General features: G+C 47.6%; 3 protein-coding genes across 4 annotated transcripts; 1 reads left to right on the top strand and 2 right to left on the bottom strand.

Moving 5' to 3' along the window:
* Window positions 1–94: 94 nt before the first annotated feature.
* Window positions 95–8,301, bottom strand: Tig (Tiggrin). Its single transcript, XM_020954748.2, has 6 exons — window positions 8,101–8,301; window positions 7,191–7,465; window positions 3,547–6,851; window positions 2,533–3,492; window positions 411–2,447; window positions 95–354 (listed from the first exon to the last, which is right to left on the bottom strand). Exons 2-6 carry the CDS (start codon window positions 7,453–7,455, stop codon window positions 289–291), a joined length of 6,633 nt encoding a protein of 2,210 aa, XP_020810407.2. The 5' UTR covers window positions 7,456–7,465; window positions 8,101–8,301; the 3' UTR covers window positions 95–288.
* A 1,859-nt stretch (window positions 8,302–10,160) lies between these two features.
* Fic (FIC domain protein adenylyltransferase) lies at window positions 10,161–12,203 on the top strand. The gene is made up of 3 exons (XM_020954742.2): window positions 10,161–11,219; window positions 11,288–11,491; window positions 11,553–12,203. The coding sequence occupies exons 1-3, from the start codon at window positions 10,363–10,365 to the stop codon at window positions 11,944–11,946; spliced, it is 1,455 nt and encodes a 484-aa protein (XP_020810401.1). The 5' UTR covers window positions 10,161–10,362; the 3' UTR covers window positions 11,947–12,203.
* Window positions 12,204–12,240: 37 nt separating this feature from the next.
* Window positions 12,241–15,762, bottom strand: Acox3 (Acyl-CoA oxidase 3). Of its 2 annotated transcripts, XM_086841116.1 has the most exons (9): window positions 15,466–15,762; window positions 15,133–15,292; window positions 14,829–14,966; window positions 14,384–14,770; window positions 14,149–14,252; window positions 13,336–14,084; window positions 13,083–13,237; window positions 12,733–13,020; window positions 12,241–12,656 (listed from the first exon to the last, which is right to left on the bottom strand). In XM_086841116.1, exons 1-9 carry the CDS (start codon window positions 15,483–15,485, stop codon window positions 12,546–12,548), a joined length of 2,112 nt encoding a protein of 703 aa, XP_086697242.1. In that variant the 5' UTR covers window positions 15,486–15,762; the 3' UTR covers window positions 12,241–12,545. The 2 variants fall into 2 exon arrangements, with proteins under 2 accessions (XP_086697242.1, XP_020810233.2); XM_020954574.2 differs by lacking the exon at window positions 15,466–15,762 and having other exon boundaries at window positions 15,133–15,460.
* Between the last annotated feature and the right edge of the window lie 435 nt (window positions 15,763–16,197).

Below are 16,197 nucleotides of genomic sequence, written 5' to 3'. Positions count from 1 at the left end.
ATTCTATAGTGGTCCATATAAAGGGTATTTGTAGATATCTGCCCTGAAACTCTCACTTAAAATCGAGCTTGTTTTTAAGTAAATTCAGTGGAACTTCAGGAACACATGGGACATTTAAAGTCTCATTTATTTACTTATTTAAGTAACTAAAGAAACATTTGTAAACATTTAACAGATTTAAGCTTGGATGCGAGTTTTTCTAGTAAAGTAAGAAACATTCTAAACTATATTATTTTAGCTTTGACAAGCCTGCGCTCGTAGCTTTTTGACAGTTGATTGGTTTCCTCTCTAGCCGAGTTTTTCCTTGAACTTCTGCCAGAACGAAGGCTCCGATTTGGCTTCCACCTCCTCCTGCTGTTGGAGATAAACTATTTAGTGGCGACTTCTTTGTGCCTTTTTTGAAAACTTACCTTTGCCGGCTGCTGCTGAAGGTTACTCCTAGTGTTGGCATGTCCATGTGCCTGTCCAAAATGGTCGGCGCTTAGATCTTCGACCTGAACCTGTTGCTGCCCAAGGTCTTCCGATTGTTGCTGCGTGTTCCAGTCAGAGTCTACTACCTGTTGTTGTTGGCCAAGATCCTCCAGGTTTGCATTCCAGCCAAGCTCCTCCTGCTGCTGCTGACCGAGGTCCTCTACCTGTTGCGATGGCTCGTCTCCCGACGACCGACTCCATTTACCCAAAGACGCGCTGGCACTGGCCGAGGAACCAGTGGGACCACCGCTAGCAGACGCCGAGGCTGTACCCACGGGAACATTGAAGGTGTAGTCCTGGCGCCGGTACTCGTATCCGCCTGAAGGTCCACCCCGGCTGTAGGGCAAGGGAGTGGGCGTGCTCACATACGGAGATGGGCGAGGGGGCTGAGGACGTGGAAGGGGCGGTGCCTTTGTCTCGCCCTCCAAGCCTGGCTCATCACCCTCGTCGTAGTTCTCCTCATATGTATGCGGCGGCTGATCTCCACGATCTTTGGAGAAAATCGGCTTGTAGTGGGCGGTGGCATTGGTGCTGCCTGGATCCACAACATAGCCACCGTCAGCACTGCCGCCAGAGGGCAGGTCGATAAGGCCTTGGCTCAGCAGGAACAGGGTGCGTCGCCAAACGACCAGCTCTTGGCCGAACTTTCCATAGCGGCTTTGCAGTCGTCCCAGCGTCCACTGGTGACGCTTCTCCCAGTTCTGCGCCTCGGCTGCAGACATGAGCTGACGATGGTTGACATAGGCTATGTGCCGCAGCTCACCCTCGCGGAATTGCTGCAGGTCGCTCTGGGTCATTCCATAGTAGTGGGCCACCAGGTTGATTCGTTCCAGCTCCTGCTTCTGCCACTCCTTGAGCTGCTGCACCGAAATGTCGTACTTCTTGGCGAAGTCCTGCAACAGCTGTCCATCCTGACTCTGCCAACTCCTGAGCTGAGCTTGAGTCATGTTCTGGGTGCCAATGAATTCGTACAGACGGTCGCGTTCCCGCTGCTGCCACGAGGTCAGGTTGTTGAGACGTCGCACCTCCAGTAGCTGTTCCCGCACCATGTTCCCGACGAAGATGCGCTGCACGGGAGCCAACTGGAATAGACCGACTTGGTAAAGCTTGGCCAGTTGTGTTTGGAAGGCCGTATCTTGCGAAATGAACTCCAGTAGTTCCTGTTCTGTGATCACGACGCTAGTGGCCACTTCTCGCAATCGCTTCCTCTCCTGATCCTGCCATTTACTGGCCTGCCGACCAGTGTCCACAAAGAGACCCAGATTGGAGAAGCGACGCAGCTGCTCCTGAATGAACAGACGCAACTCTTCGACGGTAATGCCATATTGAACGGCACGGGCCTGGCTGTCCCTGAACAAAAGCTGCTCTAGACCTTGGCGACCAAAGCTTGGGTTGTTCACGATCGTCCTGTAGATCTGGTCCAGTTCAATGGTCTGCCAAGAGAGACCGAGTCCCTGGTCGATTCTGCGCTGAGCCAACAGCCGATTAAGCTCATCGGTGTACCAAGACTTCAATTCTTCGACAGTCACGTGGTACTGTACGACAGCGTCTTGCAAGTGCCTTTGGTCATTGTTCAGATGAAGCTTTAACTCATCGATGGTCCACTTCTGCTGCTTCCGCTGTTGTTGAACTATCAGATCCTCAATATGTAGTCTCTCCTTGGCTTGCCATTCATTCGCGACCAGGCCCTCTTTTTGGGCTGTCTGGTCTAGCCATAGGTGGATGTCTTCAATTGTCACATGGTATTGACGAGCGATCTCCTCGAAGATTGGCTTGTTGCGGGTTAGGTAGCTCTCGAATTCTACCTTTGTCAGGGGACGCCGTTGGGCAACACTGCGCAGGCGGGTCACCAGTTCTTGCTTCCAAGCAGTGGTAGGTTTCTCGTCCCAAATGTTAACAATCTCCTCGTACTTTACATTGCCTTGCGGACGGTCGATCACACCAATGACCGAGAGGCGAGCCGCCTCCTTTTGAACCTATAAAGCAAAGAATTAAACAATAAATTAAAACCGATTGCCGGATTAACTTGGCAGGAATCCGAAAACAAAGGTGAAAGCTTACCCATTTCTCCACCTGCTCCACAGTCACGTGATAGTCGGAAGCGATGCTGTCCAGGCGCTGCTTGTCGCGCTTTAGGAAGTCCACAAACTCTTGGTAGCTGGCTCCGTTTCGCTGCTGCTGGAGCCAGTCGTTGAATCCATTGCTTATCTGCTGCTGCCATTGAGTCTGCTGCTCGATCTGGACCAGACCAGAGCTCTGCAGTCGACGCAGTTCTTCACGTAACCAATTCTCAACCTGATCGATGCCCACGTGGTGGGTCTGCGACAGACTCTCTAGTCGAGCGTGGTCCTGGGTTAGCTCTCGCTCCACCTGCTCATACGGTAGCTCTTGCTGCTTCTTTAACAGCAGTTCAATTAGGCGTTGCTGTTCCTCCACCTGCCACTTGGAAAGATTCTCTACCTTGGCCTGACCGGTGGACCGCAGGTTAATAAGTTGCTGGCGCAGCCACTCCTCGATCTCGGCCACGTTAACCGAGTACTGAGTAGCTAGTTTCTGCAGTCGGTCGCGCTCCTGATTCAGCTCCATCTCAAACTCAACGAAAGTAAGGTGATTCTGCTGTTTTACCAAGTTCTGCAAGCGCTCCAACTCAGAGACTTGCCAGGCGCTAAGGCTCTTCAAAGACTCTTCTGTGCTGCCCCTCAGACGTTTCAGCTCGGCAATCATCCATTCCTCAATCTGCTCCACATTCAAGCGATACTGCTCAGCCAGCTGGTGAAGATGTGCGCGGTCTGCCAGGAGCTTTTGCTCGTACTCCGCCGTGGACAACCCGTTCTTGTACTCAGCAATCAGACTCTTGATGTAGTCCCGCTCCACAATCTGCCAAGTCTGCAGTTGCTCGATGTCAAATTGGCCCTTCTTGCGCAGATCCTCGATCACCTGGTTCACATAATTCTCCACTTCCACAACACTTACGTGGTGCTGGCCGGCAAGCCTTATTAGGAAGCGACGATCGTTGTGCACCTTAAGTAGAGAACATATTATTAATCTATATTTTGATTCTGTAATATTACCTACCTTGGCCTGGAACTGTTCCAAGGTGATGTTCGAGTGCTGCTGGAGTAGTGATAGGATTCGCTGCTGCTCGGTGCGTTGCCAGGCGGTCAGCTGCTCGATGTTAAGTTTGCCCTGCTGCTTCAAGCGCTCGATCTCGGTCTGAAGCCAGCGCTCTATCTCTTCGACAGATGTGTGGTATTGGAAGGCCATTGTCTGCATGTGCTCGCGATCCTTCTCCAGCTCGGCCTTTAGGTCCTCGGCACTCCACTGCTTGTTCTGCTTGATAAGGGCTTCCAGGCGCTCCCGTTCAGCTAGCTGCCAGGAGGTGAGGTTGTCGATCTGCAGCTGACCCTCGTCGCGCATGCGCGCCAGCTCCTGCTTCATCCAGCTCTCGATCTCCTCCACCTGGACGCTATACTGACGGGCAAGGCGCTCCAGAAGCTCACGGTCTTGACGAAGACGGGCTTCCAGCTGCTCAGTGGACTTGTACTGCTGCTGTGCCAGGTTCTTCAGATGCAGGCGTTCCACCTCCTGCCAGTTGGTCAGCTTCTCGCTCGGCTTCAATAGACCCATGCCGATGAAACGCTGCTCCTCCTTCTTGACAAACGTTTCAATCTCTTCAATCTGCACGTTGTGCTGCATAGCCAGGCTCTGAAGTTGGGCGCGGTCCTTGAGCAGCCACTTGTGGAACTCCTCGACGGTAAAGTCGCGGTCTTGCACCATGTTGGTGAGATTTCCGCGCCACTCCAGCTGCCAGTTCTTCAGCTTTTGCATCTCAATAAGGCCCTGGTCTTGTAACTTCTGAATTTGTTGCTTGATCCATTGCTCGATCTCCTCCACGCGCACCTGGTGCTGTTGGGCCAGGCTATAGAGGTGCGTCTGATCCTTGCCGACCTTGGCCTCGATCTCCTCGATGGACAAGTTATTTTTATTAATTAGGTCCAGCAGGCGCTGCCGCTCGATTTTCTGCCAGTTGTTGAGCTGAGTTTCCATTCTCAGTTGACCCTCGCGCTGGAGGCGATCGCCCTCCGACTTGATCCATTGCTCGATTTCGGACACCTTGACGTTATAAGTGCCGGACAGGTCCTGCAAACGGGCCCGATCGGCCAGCAGCTTGCGCTCTAATTCCTCGAGCGTGTATTTATTTTGCTGTACCAGCAAAGAGATTTGAGCGCGCTCGGTCTGTTGCCAGTCTTTCAAGGCCTCTGCCTTGACAAGGCCCTCGCTCTGCAACCGCAGCAGCTCTTGCTTCAGCCAGTCCTGTATATCCTCGACGCGGATTTTGTACTTCTCGGCCAGCTTGAAGAAGTGTTCCTGATCGTTCTTGATCTTGAACTCTAGCTGCTCCACGGTCAGCGAGTTATGCTGAACGATGGCTTGCAGGCGCTCCCGCTCCTTCTGCTGCCACAGGACCAGCTCCTGCTCAACCTCCTTGAGAAGACCCTCCGATTGGAACTTCTTTAGCTCGCTCTTGATCCACTGCTCAATCTCTTCCACCTTCACCTTGTAGATTCGCGCCATCTGCTCCAGGCGGCTGCGATCGTTGATGATAGAGTTCTGGAACTCCTCAATGGTCAGCTGGTTCTGGCCCACGATGTCGCGAAGATTGGTGCTTACGCTGACCTGCCAGTCCTTAATGTGACCCTCCAGCTGCTTCTGACCATTCACCTGAAGACGCTGCAGCTCCTCGTGCTGCCATTTCTCCAGCTCCTCCACACTGACTCGATACTTGGTGGCCAGGTTCTGAAGGTACGTGCGATCTTGGTTTATCTGCTGCTGCAGTTCCCCCACAGAGCCGCGATGCTGACGTAGAATGCTCTCCAGGCGAGAACGTTCTGAGCTCTGCCAGGCGGTAATTTTTGACACCTGCTCGTTTTGGTCCTTGATCAGGTCACCGATCCGAGCCACCTCCCCGCGCAACCACTGTGTCTGGCTCTGCATATCGCCCTGATACTTAACCGAGAGGTCCTTCAGTCGCTGCTGGTCGGTCCAAATGGAGTTTTGCAGAGCAGCAATAGTAGCGTTGTGCTGCCGAATAAGCTCCTCCAGCCGCTGTTGCTCCTTTGTATTATCCTCCGTCAGGGAACTGGAGGATGAGTAGGAGTATGTGTTCTGAGATGGCACACTTGGCACCTGCGGCGATAACGACTGGTTAATCTGGTTGAAGTGGGTGTGCATACGTTGCAGCTCCTCCCGCTGCCACTGCTGAAGCTGATTCTTGTTGATTCCGTGTTGTTGGGCCACTTGGGCCAACTTGCGGTCGTTTTCGTTCTGCCAACGCTCAATGTCTTGAGCCGAAAAACCATTTTGGTGGATGAGCCAATCCAGGCGACTACGTTCTTGTCTCTGCCAGGCACTGGCGTCCTGAACCTGTGACTGGTACTGCCGCGACAAGGCCTGGAAGCGAGCTAGCTCGCGGCGATGGAATTCCTCCAGCATAGGCAAGGTGATCTTGTATCGCTCGACAACTCCCAGTAGGCGGTCCTCCTGCTGGCGCTGCCAGTCCTCAAGTCGTTGGGGAGTAGTTAGATACCAGAAGAGGCGTTCGCGCTCCTCGCGCTTCCACTGCTCGTCCCTCGGCACCGCTGTCTGCCCAAAGGGCACCTGCTGATCGAATACCAACTTCCCATCCTGCCAGCGCTGCTGCGACTCAGAGCCACCCACGGAGCTAGTTCCATCCGGATGAGTTGTGATCGTCTTGTTAAAGCTTCGAATGAATAGTGTCGAACTGGCTCCTGGCGACGAGGAGTGAATCTGTCCGAAGGAACTGGGGCTGGACATTGGTGAGTTATATGCCCTATTGTCCTCCTGCCCGCCAACATTAACAACCGAGTTGTAGCCGACCACGGACGGTTCCATGTTCTCCCGGACCCAGTCGTGAATAGTTTTCTTTCGCGTGACCGTCGTCGTGGTGCTGCCGAGCGGAATGGATGTCTGGCCCTGTCCAAGGAATCCCTGGTTCAATTGGCTCGAACCGCCATAGCCAGACAACTTGGTGGCCTCAGTGCAATTGCGGTGCACGACGTAGGTCTTGCCATCGATTACCTTCACCTCGGCGGGGTAGGCGTAGTTCTTGACCTCGTCGAAACCACTCAAGTCCACCGGCTGGAAGGGACCCAGGCCCACAGCCTGCTGAAGGCTGGCGCTCTCCCCTCCGGCAAAACGCTCAAGCAGATCGGCGGCCTTTGCTTCAAAGAAGTTGGGCTGTGCAATGGTGCTATAACTGGTGATGCCCTGGCGCATGTCTGCCACCAACTTCTGGCTAATCTCCGAGATGACAGCATCTAGCTGGCTTCCGCTCTTTCCACTAATTTTCAAAACATCAGCTGGAAAGGAACATTTTGGTTTAAATTTACAGAAATTGTCATAAAGAAACCGCAATAGTAATATGTGAACTTATGTAAAAAGCAAAAATAACGCTATAAAAATAATTATTATTCTTTAAGTGTGCATTATTTTCTTACTAATACTAAAGTTAAGCGATTTAATAAAATTCAAAAATTAATATACAAATTTAAATTATACTTTTCTCTGGTATTAATTTATTAATGTGTGTACAAAGAAAAGGGAAGACAATTTAAATTTCACAATTAAGAAACCCAAAATAAGCACTGACCAGCACTGATTTAATTGTATTTTCCGTCAATGATATAAATACAACTTACGATTCCATGAGGTTGTATAGCCAAAGTTAGACGATCCTTGGGAAAGGGAGTTGAATTTCTGCTTCAGTTGGTTAGCAAGTTCGCGGACCTCGTTGAAGTGTGCGTAGCCCCATTGGTTGATCTGCGGGACTACCAAGGACTGTCCACTGCCATATGACGAAGACGAAATGGAGCTAGAGCTGTAGCTGGATCTCTGATAACCACCACCATAGCCCTGGCAGCTGGCGACCGCCAACAGCACGGCGCACACTCCCAGAGCCTTCATGCCGGAATATCTGCGGAGCAACAAGCAAACAGAAACTGTGTCATTCATAAATAGTAAATACTAGAGTAGAAAAAAAAAGCTTCGCAGAAAACTGAAATTATTTTTTGTGCCCAAGTCCGAGAATTTTCGGTGCTGATAACTGGCGATGTGAAATCTAGTTCAGGCTGTATCAGCGGATTATCGGACCAGCTCCGGACTATGGGTCGCCAAAGGTTAATCAAGAGATAATGCGCATACTACCCGGTCCCGCCCATGACAAAACGACTTTAATTTGAGGCTCACTGTTCAATTTTGGTCTTATTTGTTTCTTTTTTTGACAACCATTAACCTTAGGTGACCCCAAATTCCCTTTCCATCCGGTGTCTGTTGATAAGTCTCATGGACTTGGCGACGTGTAATTTTCTGGGACCCGACCCCCACAAGATCACACATTTCCTTTGGCTTTCGAATTCTAAAAAGTCAACACCGTGTGGTACATGAGTTACATGAGTTCTCCCAATTTAGTATTTTTTTTATTTCTGGAACACATTTGTGTAGCCACTGCAGTCTGTTGCAGGTTATTTATAAATATTTTCACAAGTTGTTTCTTATCCGTTTGTTCTCGACACATAATTATCAAAGAACCAAACTATTCTAATCACTTACACCGCTATTCACTTTTCACTATTCAAAAGGAATCTCTATTCATGTAAGTAGCAGACCAGTTGTAATTTTATTTGGCTCAGGACACTTCAATCACTATAAATGCCGATGTATTTTGAAAAAAGATCTGAAAGAAAAACCGTTGCGCCTTCTGGCGCTGCCGAACAGCAACTGACAGCCGATCGCTCAGCTCGAAGCTTTTATGAGAAGATCGTCCAGAGCAAGATCAACTGATGGGGAGAAACACAACTATGTTCATGCGGTGAATATGTGAGTATTCTCATAATATTCTAAATAAAAATCATCGAATCTAAGGCATTAGATTCGCCAGACCGGTATTTTTTTACTAGTTGTGTCGGAATTTCTAGTCAACAGCATTCCATGAAATTGGTCATCGCATAAACACACTGGCGAGTAGTCTGTTATCACTCGAACAGAATAGCAGCAGATCGTAAGAGGGAATTGCCAAAAAGTTGAATATCGGCGGAGATCACTGGCTACGTCATGACCCACCAACAGAAGGCTTCTGGCTGATAACCAGATTTCTCAATGACTTCATAGTATCCGCAGGTGATTCACAAGCCGGTCACCGGATCTCCGATCTTCTATATTTTCGGTTCCACTCAGATCAAAATAATAAACAATTGCGTGATCTCATTGGCTACAGTGATAGATAGCGCCTTGTGTTACACGTAGGAGGGCGATATGCATTCGCTAAGGGGTGTCTTGGGACTTGCTTGCTTGCTGTGACTCAAAGCATTTTTGGTAAGACATATGCAAATGACGTGACCTTAAGCTTTTGTCATTTCAATATTCTAAGAAATTGAAACTTCATTTATTGACCGATTTCGGGTACTAATTAGCAGTCAACCGCATAATGATTAGGCACAATATTCAAACTCTATTCTCCGCAATGGAAATCCCCGTACACAGAACTAAAGTTTTTCAAGTGCCACTTTGAAAAACTCTTACCAGCCCCATTACGCTAGAGGGCATAATTTTGGAAGATTAAATATTTGCGCCTAAGGGTTGAAAGTTCAAAATTATTTAAGAAATGTCAATTTTTGAGCTATTTCCGGTTCTTGCCTAATTAGTGTGAATCAGGGAGAGGAAAGGAGGAGCTCTGCAATGAGTAAACATTATTTGGGTACAGCGATCACTTGCTCCGCTTGCGATCGATGAGCGCACGTTTACGGGGAAGGTGTGCGATCGCATCATCAGAATTAATCAAAATCAGTATCATTTGTTTGTTTGAAAACTTTGTTTTTTTTTTATTTCATTGACTGGTACTTTGGTAAATTAACGTTTTGTAAAATAAATATTTCGTTAGGATTGCAGAGAATAAAACCATTGAGAGCACTAACTCCAACATTTTTCGGACCTTTGCAAATATATGTCCCTTTGCCTCAAAACTGAACAAACAATTTAAAATATGTATACAATAATTTGAACTTAAACAAAAATGGAACCAAAATATTAACATTCATTGGTTGATGACATAAAAAATTGAATTTTGAGTTTGTTGGTGTAATTAAATTTTAATATGTAATTTGCTTATGTATACTTTTTAGGTATATTTTCTATTAATAAATAACTTATTTTATTTATTTAATTTTTGAAATTTCAGAAATATTGTCAAAAGTTATCTAACTTTGGGAAGTCTAAAAGTTGCATACCCCACTCTGAGAGGTGCAGGTCACGGTCAGTTACAACAACCATATTCGATTTATATATTGTTCAAATAAATTTTTTGTTTTAAATTTGTGTTTTGAACACTCATCTAACCAATTTTATGAATGAAAACAAGAATTCAATGCAATTTCCTTACGTCAAAAGCCTACATTTTTCACTTTCCGAATTTTTCTACCTTTTTGAAGCTGTTTCAATCGATATTTTTGCAGTCTCTAATCAATGCAAATATATACAAATGATTGTGATATTTTACATCTTATTTATAACTAAAAGTATGTGTATTATATTTTTTATAAAAAACTTTATAATTTTTTAGCCGTTCATGAGGAAGTTAGGTAAGGCCAGCTGCCGTGAACATTTCGACTATCGATAATTTACCTTTTTGAAAACATCGATAGTAATTTGGCAGCACTAATACGTGGTTTTTGGTGATTTTTCAGCATGGCAAGCAAAAGAGATTGGAAATATAAATAGCGCAGGCTGTCAGCGTGTAATTTCGCCGTACCATGTGTACCTGACGTCCAAAGTGTATACAAATTGCGTTTACCAGACACTGGCAGAAGCCACGTCGGCATGGGGGGCCCGAATATCAAGGAGCTGCAGCAAGAGGCAGCTGAACCAGCCAGAACTCCGAAGCAGACCCATCCTTACCGTCTTGTCCTGTTCTTCATCGCCGGCAGCTTAGCGGCCATTTCCTTGCATGCCCTGACGTCTTCGAATCTGGGCCTGAGACTGCGGCAGCTGCACCACCTGCCATCGGCCCACTATCTACAAACGCGTGACGAGTTCGCCCTGTACTCCGTGGAAGAGCTTAACGCTTTCAAGGAGTTTTATGATAAGAGCGTCAGCGACAGCGTCGGTGCCAGCTTCTCGGAAGCGGAGCAGACAAACATCAACGAGGCGTTGGGAGCTCTTCGGCTGGCCCAGGACATGTACCTGGCAGGCAAGGATGAAAAGGCGGCCCGCCTGTTTGAGCACGCGCTGGCTCTGGCACCCCGACACCCTGAGGTTCTTCTGCGCTACGGCGAGTTCCTAGAGCACAACCAGCGCAACATTGTCTTGGCGGATCAGTTTTACTTCCAGGCCCTAACCATCAATCCGAGCAACTCTGAAGCGCTAGCGAACAGGCAGCGCACGGCGGACGTAGTCCAGACGCTTGACGAACGCCGTCTGGAATCGTTGGACTTTAAGCGGGATGCCCTTTCCGCCATTCATGAGTCCAGCACTGCCCTACGGAGGGCCAAAAAAGAAGCTTACTTCCAGCATATCTACCACTCTGTGGGCATCGAGGGTAACACTATGACATTGGCCCAAACCCGATCCATCCTTGAGACACGAATGGCTGTCGATGGCAAGTCAATTGATGAGCACAATGAGATCCTTGGCATGGATCTTGCCATGAAATACATTAATGCCAGTCTGGTTCAAAAGTAAGATTCTTCATTTATGACTTAAATTGTGCTTTGTTCAGCTAAATAATTTTATGCCTTTTTTACAGGATGGAAATTACCATAAAAGATATCCTCGAGCTACATCGACGAGTTTTGGGACATGTTGACCCCATTGAAGGCGGAGAATTTAGGCGTAATCAGGTGTACGTCGGGGGCCATGTGCCCCCAGGCCCGGGAGATCTGGCACTTCTTATGCAGCGTTTCGAGCGCTGGTTGAATTCAGAGCATAGCAGTACTCTACATCCCGTCAAGTAAGTGTGTTAAAGATGACTGACTGGCGATTATGAACCAAAATTGTCCTTCCCTCTAAAGCTATGCTGCTTTAGCCCATTACAAATTGGTCCATATTCATCCCTTTATTGATGGCAATGGACGTACTTCACGTCTGTTAATGAACACGCTTCTAATGCGAGCTGGCTACCCGCCTGTTATCATTCCGAAGCAGCAACGCAGCAAGTACTATCATTTCCTTAAGCTCGCCAACGAGGGCGACATTCGGCCGTTCGTGCGCTTTATAGCTGATTGTACGGAAAAGACGTTGGATCTGTACTTGTGGGCTACCAGCGACCTACCTCAGCAGATACCTATGCTCATCCAAACAGAAAGCGAAGCCGGTGAGCGCCTGGCCCAGCTACAGAGTCCGCACTTGTCCCAAAGCGCACCAATGCCGGAGTTCTATGAGTCCGGATCTGGATCTATTCCCTGACACATGGCTGGACGCCACTCCGATCTTAGCAAGGTGTTATATTTATTTTCTCTTGTTCTATATTATTTAAATTAGCAAACAATTTATCTGTTGTGTATGTGAATGTAGCTTGTTCAACGAAGTAACAATAGTGACAATTGCAGACTGTGATCATCTTTAGACTTTAAGTACGTAACCAAAATTTGTACATGTAAATCTTACGCTGGAAAACAGCATGTAAACAATGCACAAAATAATAAATGTGTTCTAATGTAAAAGGAAATTTGACCCCTTAATAGAAAATGTACAAACAAGTTTTAAAAAGATCTACAAATTTTTATTAATCATTGCTTTGCAATACGTACAAAAATGTCTGTGATGTTGGGAGTATTTAATATTTAAGTCGTTTGTTCAAACTTAAGTACAAACTATAAAAGGGCTAATCCTGCGCCTCATTTTAAAGAAGCTGGAATGTAAGCCATAGAGCATTTTAAAATGTTTTCATATGAAGGATTCATTAATTATATAGGCACCCTTTATAATAGTGGGTACATTAATAACTTTTAAATGTACAGCGATAACAAGGTAAACTTTGTGAGCACAGTCATGTAGTTGCATATCTACAACTTGGCGCGCTTGAGGTAATCCTTGTAGGTAACATCACGCCACCAATGGGGACGTTCATAGACACCCGGGGTCGACACAATCGTGCGCTGCAGATGCTGGTAAACCTGCAGAGAATAAATAGAAATACTCATATTTATAAGACAATGTAAGATATACTTGGCAGAGATTTTGACTACATACATTGCCATCACTCATGCCCAAAGGCGAGTTCAGAATAAAATCGGTAGGAGCAATTGCATCCACCAGGGCTATGGCCTCATCCTTGAGGACAGATAGCAGACCCAAAATTCCCTGCTCATATAAATTCAGATGCGAATTGTCCCGGAAGAAGCCGCCCTGGTAGAAAATGGCGGAATACTTGGTGACCAAATGAGCTCCATAAAACGAGAGCACTTGCTGTAGCACCTCCTTCTCGGCCGAGGCGGGCAAGTTGGTCACAAACTTATAGAACACGTAATATATGGTTCGCTAGAGATTTAAAAAAGAATTGAATTAAAGTAAAGAGGTGCATACTGAGCTGGTAGAATTACCTCGCCATAGATTAGAGAAAGCTTTTGGGCCGCAAAGACCTGGATGTTGTTGCGCGTTTCGAAAGCATCCTTACCCTCACGTTGTTGCTGCTCGACTCGCTTTACAGTAGTCTCCAGTTGCCAAGCAGTGAGCCAGTTGAGCGCCTTTAGAAGATCTGCAAAGCAATGCAATTTTCTTTAATATTCAAAAAAATTCTCATAACACATTCAATTGCTTAAGTTATTTAGGGAATAGCTGATGTAGGATACTTACTGTTGGGATCCAAGGCCTCAGCTGGTGTACGCTCCTGGCCCTTGCTCTGCAGCAGGGCATCCATATTTTGCAGGAATGACACTGTTTCCAGAGGTGAAACAGCGACAAAGTCGGCGTTGTTACGACGAAGGCTAATGAGCCAATTCGATGCCTGCTGGATAAGTGTGTTGTTCTCGCCCTCGTAGGTGCAGTTGGCATCGTTATCGTTTCGCAGGTCACCCAAACCCGAAGATCTTAAGTATCCATGGCCTCCGCATGCCTCCCGGCATTCTTGGATGCCATCCCTGGCCGCCCAGGTGGCCACTGGCTTGAGGGCCGACGATATGGCGTGAATTTCCATGCCCGCCTGCGAAGTGTCCTCACCAGTAAAGCCCTTCATTGTCAGATCAACATTCTCCTTGCCGATCCACAGCGTGGCCACACGCAGAGCAATCGTTGTGGCCAAATGGGGAATGAGACGGTACTGCTGCGACTGATACTCGATCACTGGCCACTCCACCGTAGAGTTGGGTGGCCCGAACTGCCGCCGGCTTGCTCCGTAGCGAGTGGCAATAGTTACCGCCTTGCTGAGGGCCACGTACGTGATGGCTGTTATGTTGACGCGACCAACGGATAGGGCGCCCAGCGAAGCACCCAGTCGCTTGCGCTCGTCTTTAATCTGGCTGGTGTAGTTGCCCTGTGCGTCGATGTCGCCTGTCTTGGAAAGGAGATTTTCCTTTGGAATACGGTACTGGTTGAACATAACAAAGCTGCAATAAAAACTTAAAATTTAAATACATTGGTTTCCAATAAAAGCAGCAGGTGAAAACTTGCCCGTTGTCAATGCCGTTGAGGCCGATCTTTTCGCCCAAATCACCCACGGTAACGCCGGGGAAGGGTAGCAAAGTACGCTCGTCTCGAATGGGCACCAGGAAGGCCTGTGAAAAATAATTTTATATAGAAATCCGATTAGGTTTTAATAAAAATATGCAAACTTGAAAATGTAGTTAAGTTTGGCAAATATCATTGGTAATAATTTGAGAGTATGTAGTGTATGTATGTATCTTACCTGCAATCCCTGGTGTTTGTCATCTGGAACAAACAGCTGTGCGTACACAATTGCGTGGGTACAGGTCTTGCCTAGGTTGCCCACCCAGCACTTGGCCGCCTCGAAGTCCGGCGTATGTATGATAAACTCCTGCCTCTTTAAGTCGTAGGTGGCGCGGGTGCGCATACCAAGCGCATTGGTGCCGTGCGAGATCTCGGTGAGAGCGTAAGCACCCAAGATACGATTGTCGGCGATCTTAGCCACATACTTGCCCAGGCGACCGGATCCATTTGAGACTAGGGTGCTGGGGAACATACCCGTGGACAGGCCGAACTTCACAGACGTGCTAAAGTCGTAGCTAAAGATGGCCTGACCGAAGGCCAATAGCAAGTGCGGGGTTCCCAGGTACTGAAAGTGTATCCATTAATAACTTCTCTAACTGGCGAATTAAACGTGTTAAACCCACCTCATTAACACCATAGAACTGTTGCTCCCAGAGCAGATGCTGCCTCTTGTTGGCCAACTCCCGGGTACGCTCCAGGCCGGGCGCCTCGGGCTCTCGCTGGAAGTCGGGGTGGCGCTCCATCCATTGCCACACCTTGTGCTGCACAGGGAGGGGCGGCGTGTAATCAGGTTAGTTACTCAAGACGCAGATAAGCGTAATGGTGCGATAAGATGGGGCCAACAGGGTGCAGCTCCCGATACGAGAACTGACTTTACAAAGAAGCTTGTACTTTGACCCCATCGCCGCGGCAACCCACTATAATTACCTTTAGGCGAATATGCTCCTCACCCTCGAGCAGCACGTTCATGCGCTTGTAGCAGAAGCTCGCACGCTGACGGTACGTGTCCAAAGGTCCGCCGCGGAACTCCGGAAAGATCCGCTTGTCCTCGAGGATGTTGACTGGGTGCTGTTCATCCTTGCGGCCGCTATAATAATCGCCCAGGGCGGTCAGTAACTGATTCAGATTGTTTTGGGCGCCAGCACCGTCGCCGTCCCCTGCTTTCTCTGCGCTCGCCATTACACTAATGCCATTGCCCTGGTGGTGGCGTTCGCTGGTTGTGTTCACGAAGGCGGTGCGGGGGGCGGTAATCATACTCACTGTGTGCTCAATGCAACCATGTCTAAATACAATTCTGTGACTGGGAACGGGTCTGATGTGGACTTTTCAAACGTCAGGCGCGAACTGCCCGAAAGTCAAGGCACTCGAAACTATTATTGACCAAATTGGCCGGCAATGGCCAATCGCCCGGTGATAAGCCTAACCAGCTTATCCGCACTTCATGATTGGGCCCGACAACCCGTTTCGAGGATTACATCCGCCAACCGATAAGATAGGCACACCTACCGAAGTGGAGGCGAAATTCCATAAAACTGACCGACGACCACTAGATCGATTAGTTGAAGATTTCACTTCTATTTTTACGGAACCCATAAATTTCATTTCCTATCAAATAAAAACAAAAGAAAACAACACTAAAATCATGAATGAGACCTTTATAACGTTTTACACGAACCATGGAGGGAAACTTGGTTAAAAGGGAATAAATTTTACTTTCTGTTCTTTCTCAGTTGAGCTAAGCCGTTTAAGCAGCTGCTTATAAAAATTATAGAAATAGTTGTACCCCTCGTGAATTTAAATTTATTTTTTAATTCTTGTTGAATGCTATTTGCTTGCTTCTTATAGAGGTGGGAACTTGAAACCATTCAGCTATCGATAAACATTTTAAAAATATTTTTTCTTATTCTACAAGACCTTGTAACATTTTGAAAAATTCAAAAAAAAAATGGTTAAATATGAAACTTAAGTCCAGCAACCCACAATAATAAAAAA

Source organism: Drosophila serrata, unplaced genomic scaffold, assembly GCF_035046125.1.
Source record: "Drosophila serrata isolate PLE 108 unplaced genomic scaffold, ASM3504612v1 contig_100, whole genome shotgun sequence".
Taxonomy (NCBI): domain Eukaryota; kingdom Metazoa; phylum Arthropoda; class Insecta; order Diptera; family Drosophilidae; genus Drosophila; species Drosophila serrata.
Note: the sequence above shows the minus strand (reverse complement) of the source record. Positions and strands in the feature narration are given on the sequence as shown.